This window comes from Canis lupus, chromosome 17 (genome assembly GCF_048164855.1).
Source record: "Canis lupus baileyi chromosome 17, mCanLup2.hap1, whole genome shotgun sequence".
Classification (NCBI taxonomy): Eukaryota; Metazoa; Chordata; class Mammalia; order Carnivora; family Canidae; genus Canis; species Canis lupus.
Genome location: NC_132854.1, coordinates 45,079,161 through 45,097,917, shown reverse-complemented (window position 1 = coordinate 45,097,917; position 18,757 = coordinate 45,079,161). Strand labels below are relative to the sequence as shown.

Sequence of the window (18,757 nt, the reverse complement as noted above, 5' to 3'; positions counted from 1 at the left end):
CTTGTGAACTGGTATGAGCTGCCTCTAGCACATTTCTAGATATATCTCTTCATTTATTTGGTTTTTCCATAGTTTTATAATTTATTAAAGGCATATAGGTCTTGTATCTTTTGTAAGCTTTATTCCTGGAGTATTTTATTTTTATTGCTATAAATGGTGTTTTAAAAAAATTACTAATTTTTCTCTCTGGTAACTGTATATTGATCTTAAATTCTTCTACCTGTTACTTATTATTCTTAATGTTATATCTATAGTCTTTTATGTTTTCTTTATTAATTTGCTTTTTGTTGACATTTCGCATGAGTGGAATCATACCATATGTACTGTCTTGTATCTGGCTTCTTTAACTTAGTGTAATGTTTTTGAGGTTAATGTGTCAGTAGTTTGTTTCTGTTTATTGCTGAGTTGTTTTCCATTGTATGGATATACCACTTTTTCTTTTCATTCACCAATTGATAGGCATTTAGACTGCTCTGCATAGTTCTCTTTTACTTTTCCACTGCTGATGAAAGTATGTTGATATTTTTATTAATATTCTCTCTTAAATCACTGATTGGCATCTTTACTCTCTCCTGCTTGATTGGTCCTATTCAGTATCAGTTTCATTAGTTTTTGCAAAGAACCAGCACAAGTCTTTGCTTATTATCTTATAGTCTACTTTTGATAATTCTAAAATCTCTAGACCTTAGAGACTTACATTAAAATTTTTTTTTTATTTATGATTCTCATGCTTTGTGGCTTCTTTGTGAGTCTCTTGATGTTTTCTTGTGATTTGATCTTTCTTGATCTTTCTATATGGGAATCCTGGGCACCTGAATCAGCAGTGCTTTGTTCAAAAAGGATACGTGGAGCTAGTGGGGGTGCTACTAACTTACATTGAGTTGAGGGTTTGGCTAAGATCATTTTTGTTACTTTTACACTAGCCCAAAGTCAAGGCTCTCTCAATTGTAGTGTTGTTACTGCCAGAAGCGCACATAGATCTTCTCTGGAGGAAAATGTCCACCAAATTGAGATTTAGCATAGATGCTTGAATGGATGATGTGAGGAATGCTCTGAAATTTCTAACATTGTATAGATAGTTGTCTTTCATTCTAGTTTTTTTGAGTCTGATATTATCCTTATAATGGTACAGGGTGTGACAAATCATACTTTTTTTTCCTGTGATCTTTTCCTGCCCTATCCTCATTTTTGTTAAAATTTTCTTAAAATGATATTAAGAGTTGTTTTGACAGGCAAAAAAGTAGGATAAGAAAGAGAGCATCATAAATGCTTGTCCTTCAGGCTTTTAAAGTAGCTAAAGCAGGACCACTGTTTCTTCTTCCAAGACAGCTTTCTGGAATCATTTGTCCTGTTGGCTTGGATCCTAAGATAGAGATGTGAATAGTCTAATCAAAAACTTCTCTAGATATAAGTGAATGAAAAATGAACCCTGGGAAATCTTAAATAAGCCACTGGAAATGCTTTGAAAATAGTGATAAAGAATGAAATGAATTATGATTTTAAGTAAGAAGACTGGAGGATGAAACTTTTTATTCTGTTAATTTTAACCCACTTTGCAATAATATTGGAAAATTGATCAGAATTTAATCTGACTCATAGATTCCTTCATAATTAATATATTTGTAGGTCCTGTGTCTAAGTTTGATGGAGAATCTGTGCTTATGATGTTAGGTATCAATGGTGGAAATTTATTTCTCAAGGAAATTGATAAGATTATTTAAAAATGGCTACCAGATATTTCACAGTAAGAATCATAGACTCTCAAAAAAAAAAAAAAAAAAAAAAAAAGAATCATAGACTCTCTAAATTTAGATTCTTTCTAGAGTCCTAAAGAAAAAAATCTCAGTTTTCCAGGTGTGATCATACAATAAACAACTAGTTCCATGTCATTCAGCCATCTCCATGTCATTGGAGAGTCTGATTAATAAACAGGAGTGTTACTTAATATCAATAAAGTAATAAACTAATAGAGCCATTTAAATCTGGTATTCCAAAACAGTTTCTATGACTGCTTAGGAGTTCACACGAGAGAGGTGTCCATCGTCCTAAGCAGAAGAAGGAATGAAGCCTGAATGAATTGTTTTGGCCTCAGATAATATTTCTGGCAGATACTTGGTATCATTTATTATGATGAGAAATCTTTACCTGGAGAGACAATAATGAATTTTTTTTTTACCTATTTAAACTTTTTACAGTAATTTCTTTTACTTGTCCCCTATTACTCATGCAAAAAAGAAAATCAGACATTAAAGAAATGTTAGGCAGAGTGCCTAGGTGGCTCATTCGGTTAAGTCTAACTTGATTTTGGCTCCAGTCATAATTTCACGGTCATGAGATAGGCCCCTATCTATGGGTGGAGCCTGCTTAAGATTCTCTCTTTCCCTTTGGCTCCCTCCCCAAAGAAGGAGAAATCTTGGGTAAAGATTAATCTTTGTTTTTTATTATTTAAAATTTATATATTTTTTTAGTTTGGGGTTGCTGTTGACACTAGTTGGACACAGATTTTGAGGTTAATTCACATTCAGTATTGTGGATGCCTTAAGATGATTTTATTTATTATTTTTTAATGATTTATTTATTTGAGAGAGAGAGAGAAAGGGAATGCATGAGTAGGGGCAGAGACAGAGGGAGAGGGAGAGGGGAAATCAGATTCCCTGCTGAGCATGGAACTCCAACTCTGGCTCCATCTCATGACCCTGAGATCATGACCTGAGCCAAAATCGAGTCTCGGATGCTCAATCGATTGAATTACCCAAGTGCCCCATCTTTAGATGATTTTAGATTCAGAGTGTAAAGTTAGGATTTATAATCTTAGAACTGTAGCATTTTATTCTACAAATTGTGTTTTACTTAGACCCCATACCTCTGTATTTTTTTTCTACAGAGTATAATAAACTGAATTCTATGAACATAATAATAGAAATATCATTATACATGTGGGCTTACAGAACATTTCTGAATTGTGGGATCACTAATATTAAGGCCTGATGATTCACACTGAGAAGTGACTATGACAAGATTGTATAATTTAGGAGTTTCTAAGAAGAGCCTAATAAACAGTACCTCCTTTTCCACTTTGCTTTTGAATCAATTGAGAAGTAAAGTGTGGGAGATGTGGGCCAAAATATCAACTTTATCATGAATGAAAATTTCTTTGAAGGATGTGGTTTAGTGGGAGAGCCAAATGGACCCACTGAACCACAGGCCAGGTAGACATACACTCCTTTGTGGTCGTGTCAGTCCCGTGCAGAACCTGAATAAGTAGTTCATACCTCAGGGATCCTGGCTAGATCTCAGGAAGAAGAAGGGTGAGGCTGAGCTCAGTGTATACAATATATTCTTCCCAATCAGATAGGTCATTCCATGAGTGGGTGTATTAGTTTCCCAAGGTTCCTGTAACAAATTACTGCAAACTTGGTGGCATGAAACACGGAAATGTATTCTCTCACTGTTCTGTAGGCCAGAAGTCTAAAATCGATGTGTCAGCAGGTTTGGTTCCTTTTGGGGGCTCTTAGGGAAAATCTGTTTTATGGCTCTCTCCTAGCTTCTGGTAGCTGTGGGCAGTCTTTGACATTCTTGCCCTATAGATGTGAAACTCCAATTTTTGCCCCCATCTCCACATGGCCTCTCTAGCCTGCATCTCTCTGTGTTTATTTATACGTGTGTTTATTTCCCTTTATCTTACAAGTTCACTCATCATTGGATTTCTATCCCATCCTAATTCAGGATGATCTCATCTTTAGATCCTAACCTCAGTTATGTATGCAAAGTCCCTTTTCCCAAATAAGGTTACTTTACAGGTTCCAGGTAGATGTATCTTTTTGAGGGGCCACTATTCAATCCACTAAAAGAGCTAGAGAGACCAGGAGTTGGAGTAATTAAGTAAGTGAACTTGTTGCTTATTAGGAAATATTAGGAGCCAGGGGCAGGTGTTATTTCCTAGCATTCTCTAGCTTTTGTTCCTATGGTCAGCTAGGATGTAGGAGATCAGCAAAATGGTTGTATTCCCACCCTGTGTTTTTGTCATCGATATTATCTTCAATTTATGTTTCTTTGGTAGAAACTTAAAGCTACTTGTCTATTTTATGAGCATTAATTGTTAAAACTAGGTAATATATTCTATATATCCATTTAACTGCACACAAATAAAAGGCAGTTTGTTACAACACATTGGAAGCGGGCAGCCCGGGTGGCTCAGCGGTTTAGTGCCGCCTTCAGCCCAGGGCGTGATCCTGGAGACCTGGGATCGAGTCCCACTTCGGGCTCCCTGCATGGAGCCTGCTTCTCCCTCTGCCTGTGTCTCTGCCTCTGCCTCTGTGTCTCTTATGAGTAAATAAATAAAATCTTAAAACACACACACACACACACACACACACACATTGGAAGCAAATAAAATCACCAAAAGTGTCCTGTCAACCCTCATGGGTTGTAGAACTCCCCAATTCCATAAAGATACATTGTGATCTGTATGTCAAATGACTGAGTTAGGATGCCCTTCTCATGCTGGATAAGAAATACTAGGAAAGTTTAATTTCTTTATCAGGAATTAAACAGAAGCAAGAGTTTCCCTCTCATGGTTCAATGGATGCACTCTCCTTAGCATGCTTGAGTCTCACTTTGGAACACATGGATTTAGATCATCAATTGTCTAATAGAACTTTTTGTAGTGATATAGATAATTTATATCTGTTTTGTCCAGATACGGAACATTTGAAATATGAAATATGGCTAATGTTAAGAGTTGAATTTTTAGTTTAATTTTAATTAATTTAAATATAAATTTAATAGTTGCATATGGTTGGTGGGTCATATTGAACACTGCAAGCTGAATATTCATCCATGTTGAAGCTAAAAATATTAGTAAAATAAAGAGAATGATAAACATAATAACTGTAACCTTCCAGTGGTTTCATTTAAATGTCCTTGGATCACCTGGGTGGCTCCGCGGTTTTAAGCGAGTCTGCTTTGGCTCAGGGTGTGATCCTGGAGTTCCGGGATCAAGTCCCCCATCAGGCTCCCTGCAGGGAGCTTGCTTCTCTCTCTGTCTATGTCTCTGCCTCTCTCTTTCTGTGTCTCTCATGAATAAATAAATACAAATCTTAAAAATAATAATAATAACTTAAATGTCCTTATTTTAAGGGAATTAACAAAGCAAAAGAAATAGTTCATCCTGAATTAGCAGCTTATCTATATTTGTTAAAGGTTTTGACTTGTTTTAACTTGGAATTTTTTTTGTAACTGAATTTTAGGTGGAAATTTTAGTCTCTTTTTTTCTAATTATATTCTTTAGGACTAAATTTATAACAAAATTATTCCTTTATAGGCAAAATATTGGTAAATATGCAGTAGCAGATTTGTTAACTTGGGACATGCTCACTCAAGGGATTAAGTGTAAATGTCAATCATTTTACATTTTTCTTTGCTGAAAATATAAATTACATTCATGTGAACAGAAAAATTTTATTTAGGACTGTGTCACAGAAAAATAGCCCCTTTCTTCCTTTGTAGGTATGATACTACTTAGAGATAAAATATTTTATAATGTGGAAAATATCACTTTATGTTATTTTTCAGCCATGTAAGCAGATTTTACCAGCATTTCCCAATTATATCATAGATATTTTATTATATAAAAATTTTAATAGCTGGTTAGTCCATCATTTTAATTTTTGTCTTTGATTGAAATGTGGCTGGAGAGAGTGTTTCTTTTCCTTAGTGCCAGGCATGTAGTACAGCATTAGATTTAAATTTACTTGAAAAGATAATGTGAAAATAAATCAAGTACAGCTCACACTTCTTGAACTTTATATGGTTTAAATTTTGGAGTATTGTATTCTTCATTAATACCAGAAGAGGGTGTACTTTAAACTTGATGTTTTTAAACAGGAAACATTCCTTCCAACTGGTGCTGTAAAGTTGATGTCCCTTAAAAAATTACCGAGTTCTTTAATTCCAGATTGCCCCTTAATGTACATGGAGAAGATGGGGAGGGCATGTATGTGAATAATTTAGAGCATATAACACTAAAAACATTTATTAATATACCTTTAATCCAGAAATATAACTTTGTTTTCTTTAACTTTTCCCATTACTTTATGAAAATGCATTCAGAATTAATGAATTCAGGACATGCTTTAGAAGTTTTATCTTTAAATCCCCCCAAACTCTGACATATGTTACATAATTTCATTTTTGACCTTATTTAATTGAAATTATTATAAATCACAAAGTATGACCATTAAGAAAGAGAGAAACACAATAAATGAAAAACAAACCCATGGCTGGAAAGTAATATTTATTCCCTTGTGTTTTGACAGCTTGAAGGTCCATGTGTTTTGCAAATTCAGAAAATTCGCAATGTTGCTGCACCAAAGGACAATGAAGAATCTCAGGCTGCACCGAGAATGCTGCGTTTGCAGATGACTGATGGGCACATAAGTTGCACAGCTGTGGAATTTAGTTATATGTCAAAAATAAGGTGATTGACACTTTATTTAGTATATTTGTTACAGAGTGTGAAGGTGCTATTCAAAATGAATTTTACGAATTTTAGAAAGAACTGTTAAGTGCATGTTACAATTTTTCAGAAGAAATTCAAGAGTTTATATTTCTACTTTATCTATATAGGAAAATAAGAATGGGATTACTCTTTCCTTAAGTGTTAATTATTAAAAAAAAATCCGAGATGTTTTTGTATGAAAAGTAATCATTTCTGTTTTTGCAATACATTTTAGGTCACTCAAAAATTTCCCAAACAAACACATTCTCTGAATATGTTACAATTTCTTCTTTGACAGCTGTGTCTATCACATAGAAAAGTTTTATAGACAAATGAGTTTTCTTAGGAAATGAAGAAGATATCAGAGATATCATTCCACTTTCTTAGAGGACAAGGAACTCCCTAACAATTTTCTGAATTCTTCTTTTGACTATTTTTATAAGAAGTTTTTATTTTTATTTGCATAAATTTGATGTGTAACATTGCATAAGTTTAAATTGTACAGCATTGTACTTTGATACCCTTATATATTATGATCCCTAATGTAACAGTATTTATCACATTATAAATAATACAATACCGTCATTGTGTTTATTATACTGTATATTAGATCTCTATAGTTTATATACTACTCATTATAAATTTGTGCCCTTAAACACCTTTAATCTCATCCCTCTATACCATTCCATGGTATCCACCGTTTTATTCTCTTCTTACAGGTTTAATTTACTTGGATTCCACATATAAATGATATCATATAGTCTTTATCTGAATTATCTTGCTTAGCATAATATGTTTAAGGTCCATTCATGTTGTTGCAAATGGCAGGATATTTTCCTTTCTCATGCTGAATAATATTCCATTGTGTATATGTACCATATCTTTTTTTTAAATCTATTCATTCGAGTTGTTTCCATATCTTGGTTACTGTGAATAATGTTGCAGTAAACAGGGGAGTGTGTGTTTCTGGTCAGAATCCTGTTTTCATTTCCTTTGGTATACACTCAGAAGTAGAATTGCTGGATTATATGGTAGGTCTATTTTTAATTTTTTGAGGAATCTTCATATTGTTTTCCATAGTGGTTGGGCCAGTTTACATTTCCACCAAGAACGTATGAGTTCCCTTTTCGCTACATCCTCACCAACATGTTATCTTTTGTGTTCTTAATGATAACCATTCTTAGAGGTGTGGGGTGATAGCTCATGTGCTTTTAATTTGCATTTCCCTGATGAGTAGTAATGTTAGACAGCTTTCACCTGCCTTTTGATCATTTTGCAGTTCTCTTTGGAAAAATGTCTGTTTAGTTCTCATTTTTAAATCGGACTGTTTTTTGTTAGGTTCACCGAGTTCTTTATTTCTTTTGGATATTAAATAACCCCTTATCCAAAATATGATTTGCAAAAACTATTTTCCATTCTGTGCATTGTCTCTTTATTTTTTGTGTGATACAGAAGCTTTTGAGTTTGATGCAGTCCCATTTGTTGATTTTTGTTTTATTGTTATATTCTTGGTGTCATGTCCAAAAAACCATTGCCAAGACCAGTACTGATAAGCTTCTTCCCTATGTCTTATTCTAGGAGCTTTAGGGTAGCAGGTTTTATACGTAAGTCCTTGATCCATTTCAAGTTAATTTTTGTGAGTATTGGGAGACAGGTCCAACTTCACTCTTCTGTATGTGTTTCTATGAGAGGCTTTTAGAGTCATTCCTATTGGAATGGAAAAAAGCAATGAGAAGGAAAGAGAAATGTTCCCTTTTTCCTCAGTGCCCGTTCAGTTTGAGCAATTTTCCAAGGTGGGAATTTTCATTGGACATTTGTAATGTCGTTTTATATTTCTTACATGTGCTGCTCTGGGTCCTTTGAGCTTTTTCACTTAATGTAAACTCCTAGACTGTATTTCTCTCCTTAGCGAGCATTTAACAAGTGTTTAGCATCCACTGTGTTCCAGCCCTTTTATCCAGTGCTGGAGGTACAAAGGTAAACAAAACAAAACAAAAAACAGTTTAGATTTTGCCCCCAAGTAACTATCTGCTAATGAGGTAGGCAGATAGGCATACAAGTTATGATGAATGTATCAACTAAAAGAATTAGGAGTCTAGAAAATTAACTACTAGGAGGAGGCTGGAATGAGACCTAAAATATGAATAGGTGTTTTGAGAAAGGTGAGAGGTGGAATAGCACATGCAGAGACAGAGTCCTGAAAACAACTGATTGAAAAGTTCCATTTGGAAGAGCTTAGGTGATTTGAGATGGTGGTATATAGGAAGAAATGTGGTAGGTTGAGGCATTCTATGACATGCTCAATAGTTTTCCTTTTTTTTTTTTCTTCCTTCAACCTGTTATCTGCCTCTGATAAAGGAATTTCCTTCTGTAGAGGATAGGTTTGTCTAAAATACTGACTTTCATATAAAAAGCAGGTTTTGTTGATTTTGTGATTATGTTGTCTTTTTTTTTTTTTTTTTTTTTTTTAAATAGGCTGCATGCCCACCATGGAGCAGAGTGTGAGGCTTGAACTCAAAATCCTGAGATCAAGACCTGAGCTGAGATCAGGAGTCAGATGCTTAACCAACCCAGGTGTCCCTGTTGCCTTTTAGAAGAATAGAAAGGTTTCTACTTTTGTGGAGAAAGACTCCCTCTCCTCCTTTGGCAAATTCAGTCAGACTCCCTACAAAGGAGTTCACAAATGACTCAAAGACTTGGCATGTAATAGCCCCTTCTCTGATTTTACTGCTGTGTATTTCTCTGAGCTAAATGAAAACACAAGATCGTCTACAAAGGAGGATCCCTTGTGTTGTTCACTGTCTTCTTTTGTTGAGTTTATTGCAGTTTGATGATTGAAAAAAAAAAAACACTGCTTGCTCATTGACTTATCATTGAAGTAGCATGTCTGCTTTTGTTGCTATAAGAGCAACAGCCTGCAGAACTGTTCTTACATGTGAACATTTGGGAGACTTTTATCTTAGTTGGTGTTTGTCTTAGAAGCAAAGTAAGATTGGTTAGTGGTTATCTTAGAAGCAAAGTAGAATAACTCACTGGAGAGGATACGGCAGGCCCTGGTACGAACTGTGTTGCCTTCAGTGGACACTGCATTTCTCTTTGGTGCTTTTTTCAACTCTTCTGTCCTACTTCTCAAGTGGCCTTAACTTTAAACACCTTCTTCTCATTGTTTTTGTGTTTATTTGTCTGGTTATAGCTTTTTAAAAGTTGCATTGAATAGAAAGTAGAGGCACTTTGGGGTGCCAATAAAAGTAGTAATTATATCAAAATATGCTCTCTGAATAAAAGTTAGTTAGGGCCCTGAAGGTGATGTATTAAAAATTATATTAAAATTTTAGTACCTATTTATCCTTTTGTGGGAATAGAACTATCATTTAATTTGGTGAGTGGGACTTTTTATCAATTATCCGAATGAAGTTGTAAGCACATCTTCAAATAACTTGGCAACTTTTTCCTCTTAACCTATTAGGGAGAGGTTTGAGAAAGGTACAGTCATTTTATACGAAATTAGTTTATCATTTGTTTTCAGATTAGCTTTTAGTTTTAAAGTTATATTATCACAACTTAAATGTCCCTGTAATTTGCATGTTTTTAAAGTTCTTTTTTTTTAAAGTTCTTATGTAGTTTCTTTTATTGCTAATTTATGTTTCTACATTTTCATTGTTTTTTCTAATTTTACCAATTTGTAAGAAATTGTTGGCTAAAAATGATTTTGAAGAATAAGTTTTATGTAAATGATACAATTCAGTTATTATAGTACTTTCTTTAAAGAGTATAGTATCCTATACTTTATTTTAATCCCTAAATGTTGATATAAAAATCTGGATCTGCTAATTGCCTGAAATTGGGAAAAACTTCACTTAGTGTAACCATATTCAAGTATTGCTGATACTGAAGTCTGATAAATATTGTCCTTAGTTATTTACTACCACAGAGCTTTCTCCTTAAGGGTTAGGTTAGGCAAGGCTATTCATAACCATTTGTTCTGTAAGTTACATGGGATGGCAAAGCTTGGGATCCTCAGAATAGTTTTCACCAGATAATGTCTTACTCTCTATGAGATTTTTGAGACTTTAAAAACAAGTGTATTCTATTTCTTCTTGTTAATAACTGCTTTACAACCATCTTTCTTCAAAATAGACCAATGATATCACCACTTGCACTGATTTTGCTGTTGCATATATCAGCACATGGTGAATATCCTGAGGTTTAAAAATGTGAACAACGTGAAGCCATTTCAGCCTGATTTTCTAATTTGTCCTAAGTGTTTGAGAATATCTTTTCTCCTGTTTAGAGTACTTTATCCCTTGCTGCGTGTGCACAGAGATGGGGCAGGACTCTGTGCTTTTACTTTAGAATAAATCTCAGTAATGAAATGGATTCCTTCCCATGTTTATTTTACCAAACAGTAAGTAGAAGGATAAATATTTTGTCTCTGGTTTTTGTAAAAGGGGTCATAGGTTAATTAACATTTGCCCTAAATCTGATAATATTTAGTTGCCTATAACAGGTTCTTTTAAAATTAATAAACTTTAAAGTAAATAATTCTCTTTTGATCTTTAACCAGATAATTAACAAAAAAGAGCATGGTTCCGTATGGATTATGGTAGCTCAAATAGATATAAAATTTCTAGGATTATTACTGGTCAGATATCTTTTTTTCTGTACTGAAATTTAATTTTGCACATAGAGTATCATTGCCATGCATAGTCAAAGCTCAGAGGAAAACATGACAGATCTTCCATTTGCACAGCATGGCATAGTTGAGAAGGTACTTTTGTATCTCTTATTCTACTTATCTTTAGTACAAATTTGTGAGATATGATTTTTATTGTCCACATTTTTTTTTTTAATGGAGAAACTGAAACTCATTTGTCAGTAAGATAAAATGTGATAGCCTTGTACCTGGTCTTCTGACCTCTTCCGTGGTGATTTATTCACAATATATAGCCAATCTCCTCTGAAAAAACATTTTTTTTTTGTAAGAGTGTGTTTTGAAAAACTTGACTAGATTGAGGACTGAATTCCAGTTGGGGGAGGGAGCTTCAGTGTGTTTTAACTTTTTTTTTTTTTTTTTTCCCCCTTTTTCTTTGCTTTAGCCTGAACACACCACCTGGAACTAAAGTGAAGCTCTCGGGCATTGTGGATATAAAAAATGGATTCCTGCTCTTGAATGACTCTAACACCACAGTTCTTGGCGGTGAAGTAGAACATCTTATTGAGAAATGGGAGTTACAGAGAGTAAGTGTAAACTAAGAAAAATGGCTTGAACTTTTAAAAAAACTATATTCCTTTTATTGCATTCTATGTTTTAAGGAAATATTCCCATAATGAACAGTAAAACCAGTCTTTTGTGTCAGAGTTGAATCAAATGGAACACAGTCATCTTTACAGAAAACTACCTACCTTTGTTTAAGTATATTGTTTTGAGCAGATGTCATTTTTCAGTATTTGCTATATTTTATTACATATTTTAAAAAGTAATTCTTTACTGACAAGTTTTCAAAACTCCCAAGACACCAGTTATAAACTGTGTATAATGTATCCGTGTATAATTCTGCAAAAAAATAGTGCTTGTGAACATATGTGAATATATGTCTATTTGTCCTATGTACAACCACACATACATACAACTGAAAGCAATTAGTATGTAGTATAGAATTTCACAATAGCAAAGAGGTTTTTTTTTTTTTTTTAAGATTTTATTTATTTATTCATGAGAGAGAGAGAGAGAGGCAGAGACACAGACAGAGGGAGAAACAGGCTCCATGCAGAGAGCCCGATGTGGGACTTGATCCTAGGACTCCAGGATCAGGCCCTGGGCTGCAGGCAGTACTAAACCACTAAGCCACCCTGGCTGCCCCTAGCAGAGAGATTCTTAACTGCATTTGTCTTCCTAGGCACTTTAGTTTATGCTTTCCCTATTTATGTTGATGATATCTTCATCCTTCTGGTCTATCTAGGTTATCTAGTGATTATGTCTCTAGTTTGTTTCCAACAAGAATTCTGTTGATCCACTGCAGTCAGATCTTATATCAGTTCCTTGCTCTCCAGTTCCATTGCTATTGCTATAGTTTGTCTTTTCTTCTTTTTTAGCTTATTTTTTTATTTTTTGAAGATTTTATTTATTCATGAGAGACACACACAGAGAGAGAGAGAGAGAGAGGCAGAGACACAGGCAGAGGGAGAAGCAGGTTCCATCCAGGGAGCCTGATGTGGGACTCGATCCCGGGTCTCCAGGATCATGTCCTGGACCGAAGGTGGCGCTAAACTGCTGAGCTGCCCTTATTTTTTAATTTTTAAAAATACTCACAACTTGATTATTTTAGTTTAAGTTTTTTGCATCTCTTTTTTTTTTAATTTTTTTTTTAAATTTATTTATGATAGTCACAGAGAGAGAGAGAGAGGCAGAGACACAGGCAGAGGGAGAAGCAGGCTCCATGCACCGGGAGCCCGATGTGGAACTCGATCCCGGGTCTCCAGGATCGCGCCCTGGGCCAAAGGCAGGCGCCAAACCGCTGCGCCACCCAGGGATCCCCTTTTTGCATCTCTTATTTGGATTATTGCAGTGACTTTTTCACTGGTCTCTCCAAATTTCCTTTCTTCATCTTCTGATTTATTTTATTTCTTCAAGATTACCTTCCTTCAGCATCACGCAGAACACATCACTGCCTGCTTTTATTTCAAATGCCTTAGTTTGGATTCAAGGCTGTTTACAGTCTAGCCCTAGTTCCAATTTTCCTTTTTAACTTTCTAAATTATTTTGCATGGATTTTGCTCTAGCCAAATCTTTCTTTGATTCTCTATGCTTTCCTCGGTTATACTTTTTTGGGGAAAAAAAACTTTTCTCAATTTATATCATTCATCTTAATTTCTTTCTCCTGACACCTGCCAAATTGCCCCCATGCTTTTTGACCCTGGTCAAATGCTTACTTCTTCACCAAGTGAAGTAGTTGCACCTTATGGAATTCTTAGAACATTTTATTTGTATCAAAAAACACATTTATTTTTACCTAGAATTAAAATTATGTTTACTTACATCCTTTAATAGATTATAAGCTTCTTGAGGTTAGAATTGTTTGTGGCTTTGTTTAATTGCATGAATATTTGTTGAACAATCTGTAGGTATTATGCTGGACTCTTCTCATCAGTATACCATGTAATCTTCCTAACAGTATTATGAAAGAGTATTATGTCCATATAGATCAGAAAATGGACTTAAAGAACTGTTAAATAACTTATTTTATGATTAGAGAGCTCTTAGACTTCCCATATCTCTAAAGGAAAGCCTTGATTCTTACATACAAAAAACTTTATAACAATTGATGGTGGAATGAGTGAATTACAAAGCAGATAAAACTAATTACTCTTTGCTAAAATTGATGTTCTTGTGCTACCCTCAAATCTTTCCTATTATCTACAATGAGCCAAGGGAGCCTAGCAATAGAAGCTTTTGCTATTTTATGATACCTTATTCTTTTCTATTGTCCTAGTTTGAAAGTGCCTCTGTTTGGGAGGTAAATAGATAAAGACATTTAGGCACATTTTTATTCCTTAGTACTCATTACTTATGATACTAATGAGCTACATTTAGGTCTGCAGTACTATGCAGTATAAGATAATGTTCCATAACTGCATTGTTTAGTTAAAATGTTATAAAAGCAAGTAATTCAGAAGTGGCTTGATAGTTTTACATAAATAGCCAAGTTTATGAACTCTGAATTTCCCAGAGAAATCTCACCCATTTCATGTAGCTCTTTCTTTTCCCAAGTTAATAAATTGTATTTTTATTATTAGAGATTTTTAAAAATGTGTTAAGATGCAAGTCAGATCTGATCTCAAGTCAGATCAGTACCTTATATTATTTTCCTAACCCCAGCCAAAATTACCTCATTAACTGTAAAGTCAGTTAAACATTCCTAGAAACTTCTTCACCCCTAAAACACACACATACATATTGATTATTAGTAGTTTGATAGTTGTCCTTGTAATGTTTTATTATATCGTTTGCATTTTGTTTCCTGAAAGCTGTTAATGTTTCTTGTTAGGAGGCAATTAAAATATACATTAAAAAGCATTTAAAAACATCTTAATATGATTATAGTTCTCTTTGGTTTCATGGTTGTTGTTGCTGTTTTGATTTGGTAACCATAGTGATATAGAAACCATGGAGAGTTTAATTACTTAATAAGCCTCTGGCAGGTAGTACACATAGAAGTCAGATGTACACACAGAAACCATAAACCACAGAATTAATTTTGGAAGAGGGCCCTGTTTTGTAAAATAAATAGCGCAAGGGGACATTGGGCAGTATTTAAACTGTGAGCACTTGTTGTAGCACACAGTTTAAATGAATTGGTAATAGGGGATGAAAAGAAGAAAAACTCAAACCTCAGAATGTTTTGTATGTTGGATAAAGACAAGTTCTAGAGAGTTCTGAACCAGATGTAATTTAAGAAGTAATGTAGTTTCTGGAACATTTTAGTGCCCCCTCACCCTGTTCCCATGACAGATTTGTATTTGTATTTTTTTTCTTTGTGTGTGTATGTATGGTAATATATACGTAACATTAAATTTAACATTGTAACCATTTTAAGTGAAAATTTAGTAGCATTAAGTACACTTATATTGTTAACACAATCATCACAACCATCCATCTCTGGAATTTTTGTGTACCAAAACTTAAATTCTGTACTCCTGAGATAACTTCGCATCTCCCTATAGCCACCCTTAGTCTCTGGCAGTCACCATTCTACTTTCTTGCTCTATGAATTCAACCACTCTAGGTACTTCATATAAGTCTGCCTTATTTCACATAGCATAATGTTTTCAGCGTTCATCCATATTGTAGCATGTGTCAGAACTGCCTGACTTTTAAGACTGAATACTATTCCATTGTGTGTATGTGTGTATATGTGTGTGTGTGTATGTGTGTGTGTGTGTATAGACAGACAGTGTTTTTGTCATTCATCCATTGATGAACATTAGGGTTGATCCTACGTTTTGGCTAATTGTGAACAATGCTGTTATGAACATGGTTGTGCAAATACCTGTTCAGTTTTCTGCTTTCAGTTTTTTTTGGGCATATAACCAGAAGTAGAATTGCTAGATCACATGGTTAATTCTATGTTTAATTTTTTGAGTAACTGCCATATTGTTTTCAACAGTGATTGCACCATTTTATTTCCCACCAGCAATGCACAGGAGATCTAATTTCTCTACATCCTTGCCAATCCTTGTTATTTAATTTAATTTTTTATAATAACCGTCTTAACACGTGAAGTGGAATCTCATTGTGGTTTTGATTTGTATTTCCCTAATGATTAGTGATATTTAGTAGCCTTTCATTGGCCATTTGTATATCTTCTTTGGAGAAATGTTTAAGTTCTTTGTCCATTTTTTAACTGGTTTGTTTAGTTTTTTGTCATGAGTTCCTGATATTTTCTGGATATCAATTCTTTATCAGATATAGGATTTACAAATATTTTTCACATTCTGTGGGCTACCTTTTCACTCTGTTGATAATGTCCTTTGATGCATAAGTTTTTAATTTTGATGAAGTTTAATTTCGTTTTGTTTGTTTGTTTTTTGGTTGCCTGTGCTTTTGGTGTCATATATAAGAATTCGTTGCTAAATCCAGTGTCCTGAAACTTTGCTTCTGTGTTTTCTTCTAAGAGTTTTATGGGTTTAAATTTAGGTATTTGATCCACTTTAAATTAATGTTTTTTGCATATGATACAATTACAGGTCCAATTTCATTGTTTTGCATGTGGATATCCATTAACCCACTACCATTTCTCTCCTTTCTCCAGTGGTCTTGTCCACTCTCATCAAAAATCATTTGACCATATATGCAAGCAAGGGTTTATTTCTGGGTTCTTTATTTTCTTGTTTCATATGTCTGTCTTTATGCCAGTGCCATACTGTTTTGATTAAAGAAATTTGTAGTAAGTTGTATGATTGAGAAGTGTGAGGCTTTTTCAGGATAGTTATGGCTATTCAGGATCCCTTAAGATTCCATATGTATTTTAGGATAAATTTTTCTATCTCTGCAAAAATAATTCTTGGGATTTTTATAGGAATTGCATTGAATCTCTAGACCACATTGAATAGTATTGACATCTTTTTTAAAAATTTTATTTAAATTCAATTAATTAACATATGATATATTATTGATTTCAGAGGTAGAGGTCAGTGATTCACCAGTCTTATATAACACCCAGTGCTCATTACATCATGTGCCCTCCTTAATGCTCAGCACCCAGTTACCCCACCCCCCCACTGCCCTCCCCTCCAGCAACCCTCAGTTTGTTTCCTGTGATTGAGTCTCTTATGTTTAAAATGAGTATTAACATCTTAACAGTATTAATTCTTTGAATTAATGACCATGAGATATCTTTACATTTATTGGTATCATCTTTAATTTCTTTTAGCAATTTTTTATGACTTTCAGTCTCTTTACTCAAATATCCCCAAGTATTTTATCTTTTTGATGCTATTATAAATGGAAGCTTACACCTTGCAGTTGTTTTTTGCTCATTCTGGTTCTCAGCAGTGAGGTCAGGAATTCATCTATTGGTTTCTGGAGTCTGTCTTCTCTACGGGTCCCTCTTTTACAAAACTCTGCCCTACAACTTTCAGTTGCTTCAGCCTGCCTGAACTATGAAATTGATATTCTCAAATTGGTTCCTTGTGCTCCCTGCCTGCATCATGCTTCTGAGCAGTAATTCAGAGCTCCATCTGTTTTGTATTTTTTTTTCTCTTTGAGGGATTATAGGCCTGCACTACTTACTCTCCTATGTCTTAAAACGGTTGTTTCTTATATGCTGCCCAGATTCTTATTTGTTTATAGAGGTAGATAAAGTCTGACTTTTATATATTCATCAGGATGAGAAGTAGAAACTCTGTGTTTTAAATCATATAATATGTATTGAGAGATGGTATTATTCGTAGCTTATGTGAGCTTTTTAAGGAAGTTAGAGAATAAATTGAAATGATTGATTTTGAATAATCCTTTTCTTATATCTAAAGTGAACCTGAGGAAAGGACCCCTAGATAACTCTAGGCATTTGCTGTTTTTGTTTTAAATAGGTTAACATCTTAACTGTAGCTTGTATAGAAATCTGACATTCCTATACAGTTTAAATTATTCTTTGCTTAATCAACTGAGTAGTATTGCTGCCTTTAGTCTTAGCATTCTTTTTTTTTTTTTAAGATTTATTTATTTGAGAGAGAGAGAGAGCATGAGAGAGTGAGCAGGGGGTGGGGGAGGTAGAGAGAGAGAGAATCTCAAACAGACTCCCTGCTGAGCACAGAGCCTGATGCAGAGCTCAACCTCATGACCCTGAAATCTTGACCTAATCCAAAATCAAGAGTCGGATGTTTAACCAACTGTATCACTCAGGCACTTGTAGTCTTAGCATTCTTTATATAAGTTATCTAAAATGTGTAGTATTCTTTACATAATCGAGAACTCCAAGAATATGTTTGAAAAGTGCACATGATTTTTTAAAACTTCTTTCCACCCACTATTTAACAGCATATTTTAAGCATAATATTTTCTAATGATAATTATTAGGGATACACAAAAAAATTTTAAGGTGAAAAGATGTATTAAATGACAACTAGTACTTAATAGACATGTTAACATCTCAAAAATGAAACAAATAGGAGGAGTAGATGACTGAAAGAAGTCCTTCAGAAGATTTCTTATGATGCTTTTGAAGGACTTTATGACGTGAGAAATTATTTTGCTGGGAGGAAACTTTTTTTCCATTTTTATAATATGTTGTTATCTCTCTAGTCTTCAATATAAGAGGAAAAAAGGAAACTAAAATTAGTAGGGTTTGAAAGCTTAACTTTATTAAAGAGCAAGGGGTTGAATAGTTCTTCAAGGTATAATTGGTTTGAAAAACAAGACTTTATTGAGGAAATTTTACTGTAATTAAAAGTAACCTCCAAATCATGAACTATAATAATATGACCTCTTTAAATAATTAGAAATCACTTTTATCATAAGTATCCCTATGAACTATTGCTAGTCACAACATTTTGACACCAAATGTGTGGGATTTACACACCAAGCAATTCTCTCCTTCTCTATAGACACCAAGTGGATGTCCTAAAATTTAATTCACTTCTGACACTACCCAGAGTTAGTACAGACCCGGCAGCTTAAGGACTCAGTCTCACAAGACTGCTCTCCCACTTCAGATGCCAGTGCATATAGTGGGCCTGCCAGGTTACCTATTGTCTCTCCAA

The 18,757-nt window shown here is 34.2% G+C and overlaps 1 protein-coding gene across 13 annotated transcripts in view; it reads left to right on the top strand.

The window, feature by feature from the left end:
* The window catches only part of TDRD3 (tudor domain containing 3), a 169,756-nt gene that overhangs the window by 69,463 nt on the left and 81,536 nt on the right, over positions 1-18,757 (top strand). For all 13 annotated transcript variants that reach the window (XR_012010013.1, XM_072782856.1, XM_072782853.1 and 10 more), the window contains 2 exons: positions 6,318-6,478; positions 11,596-11,737. Coding sequence is in view for 12 of the 13 variants with exons in the window: in XM_072782847.1 (XP_072638948.1) it covers positions 6,318-6,478; positions 11,596-11,737 (303 nt within the window). In the remaining variant the exon portion in view is untranslated. The remainder of the gene's footprint in view (positions 1-6,317; positions 6,479-11,595; positions 11,738-18,757) is intronic.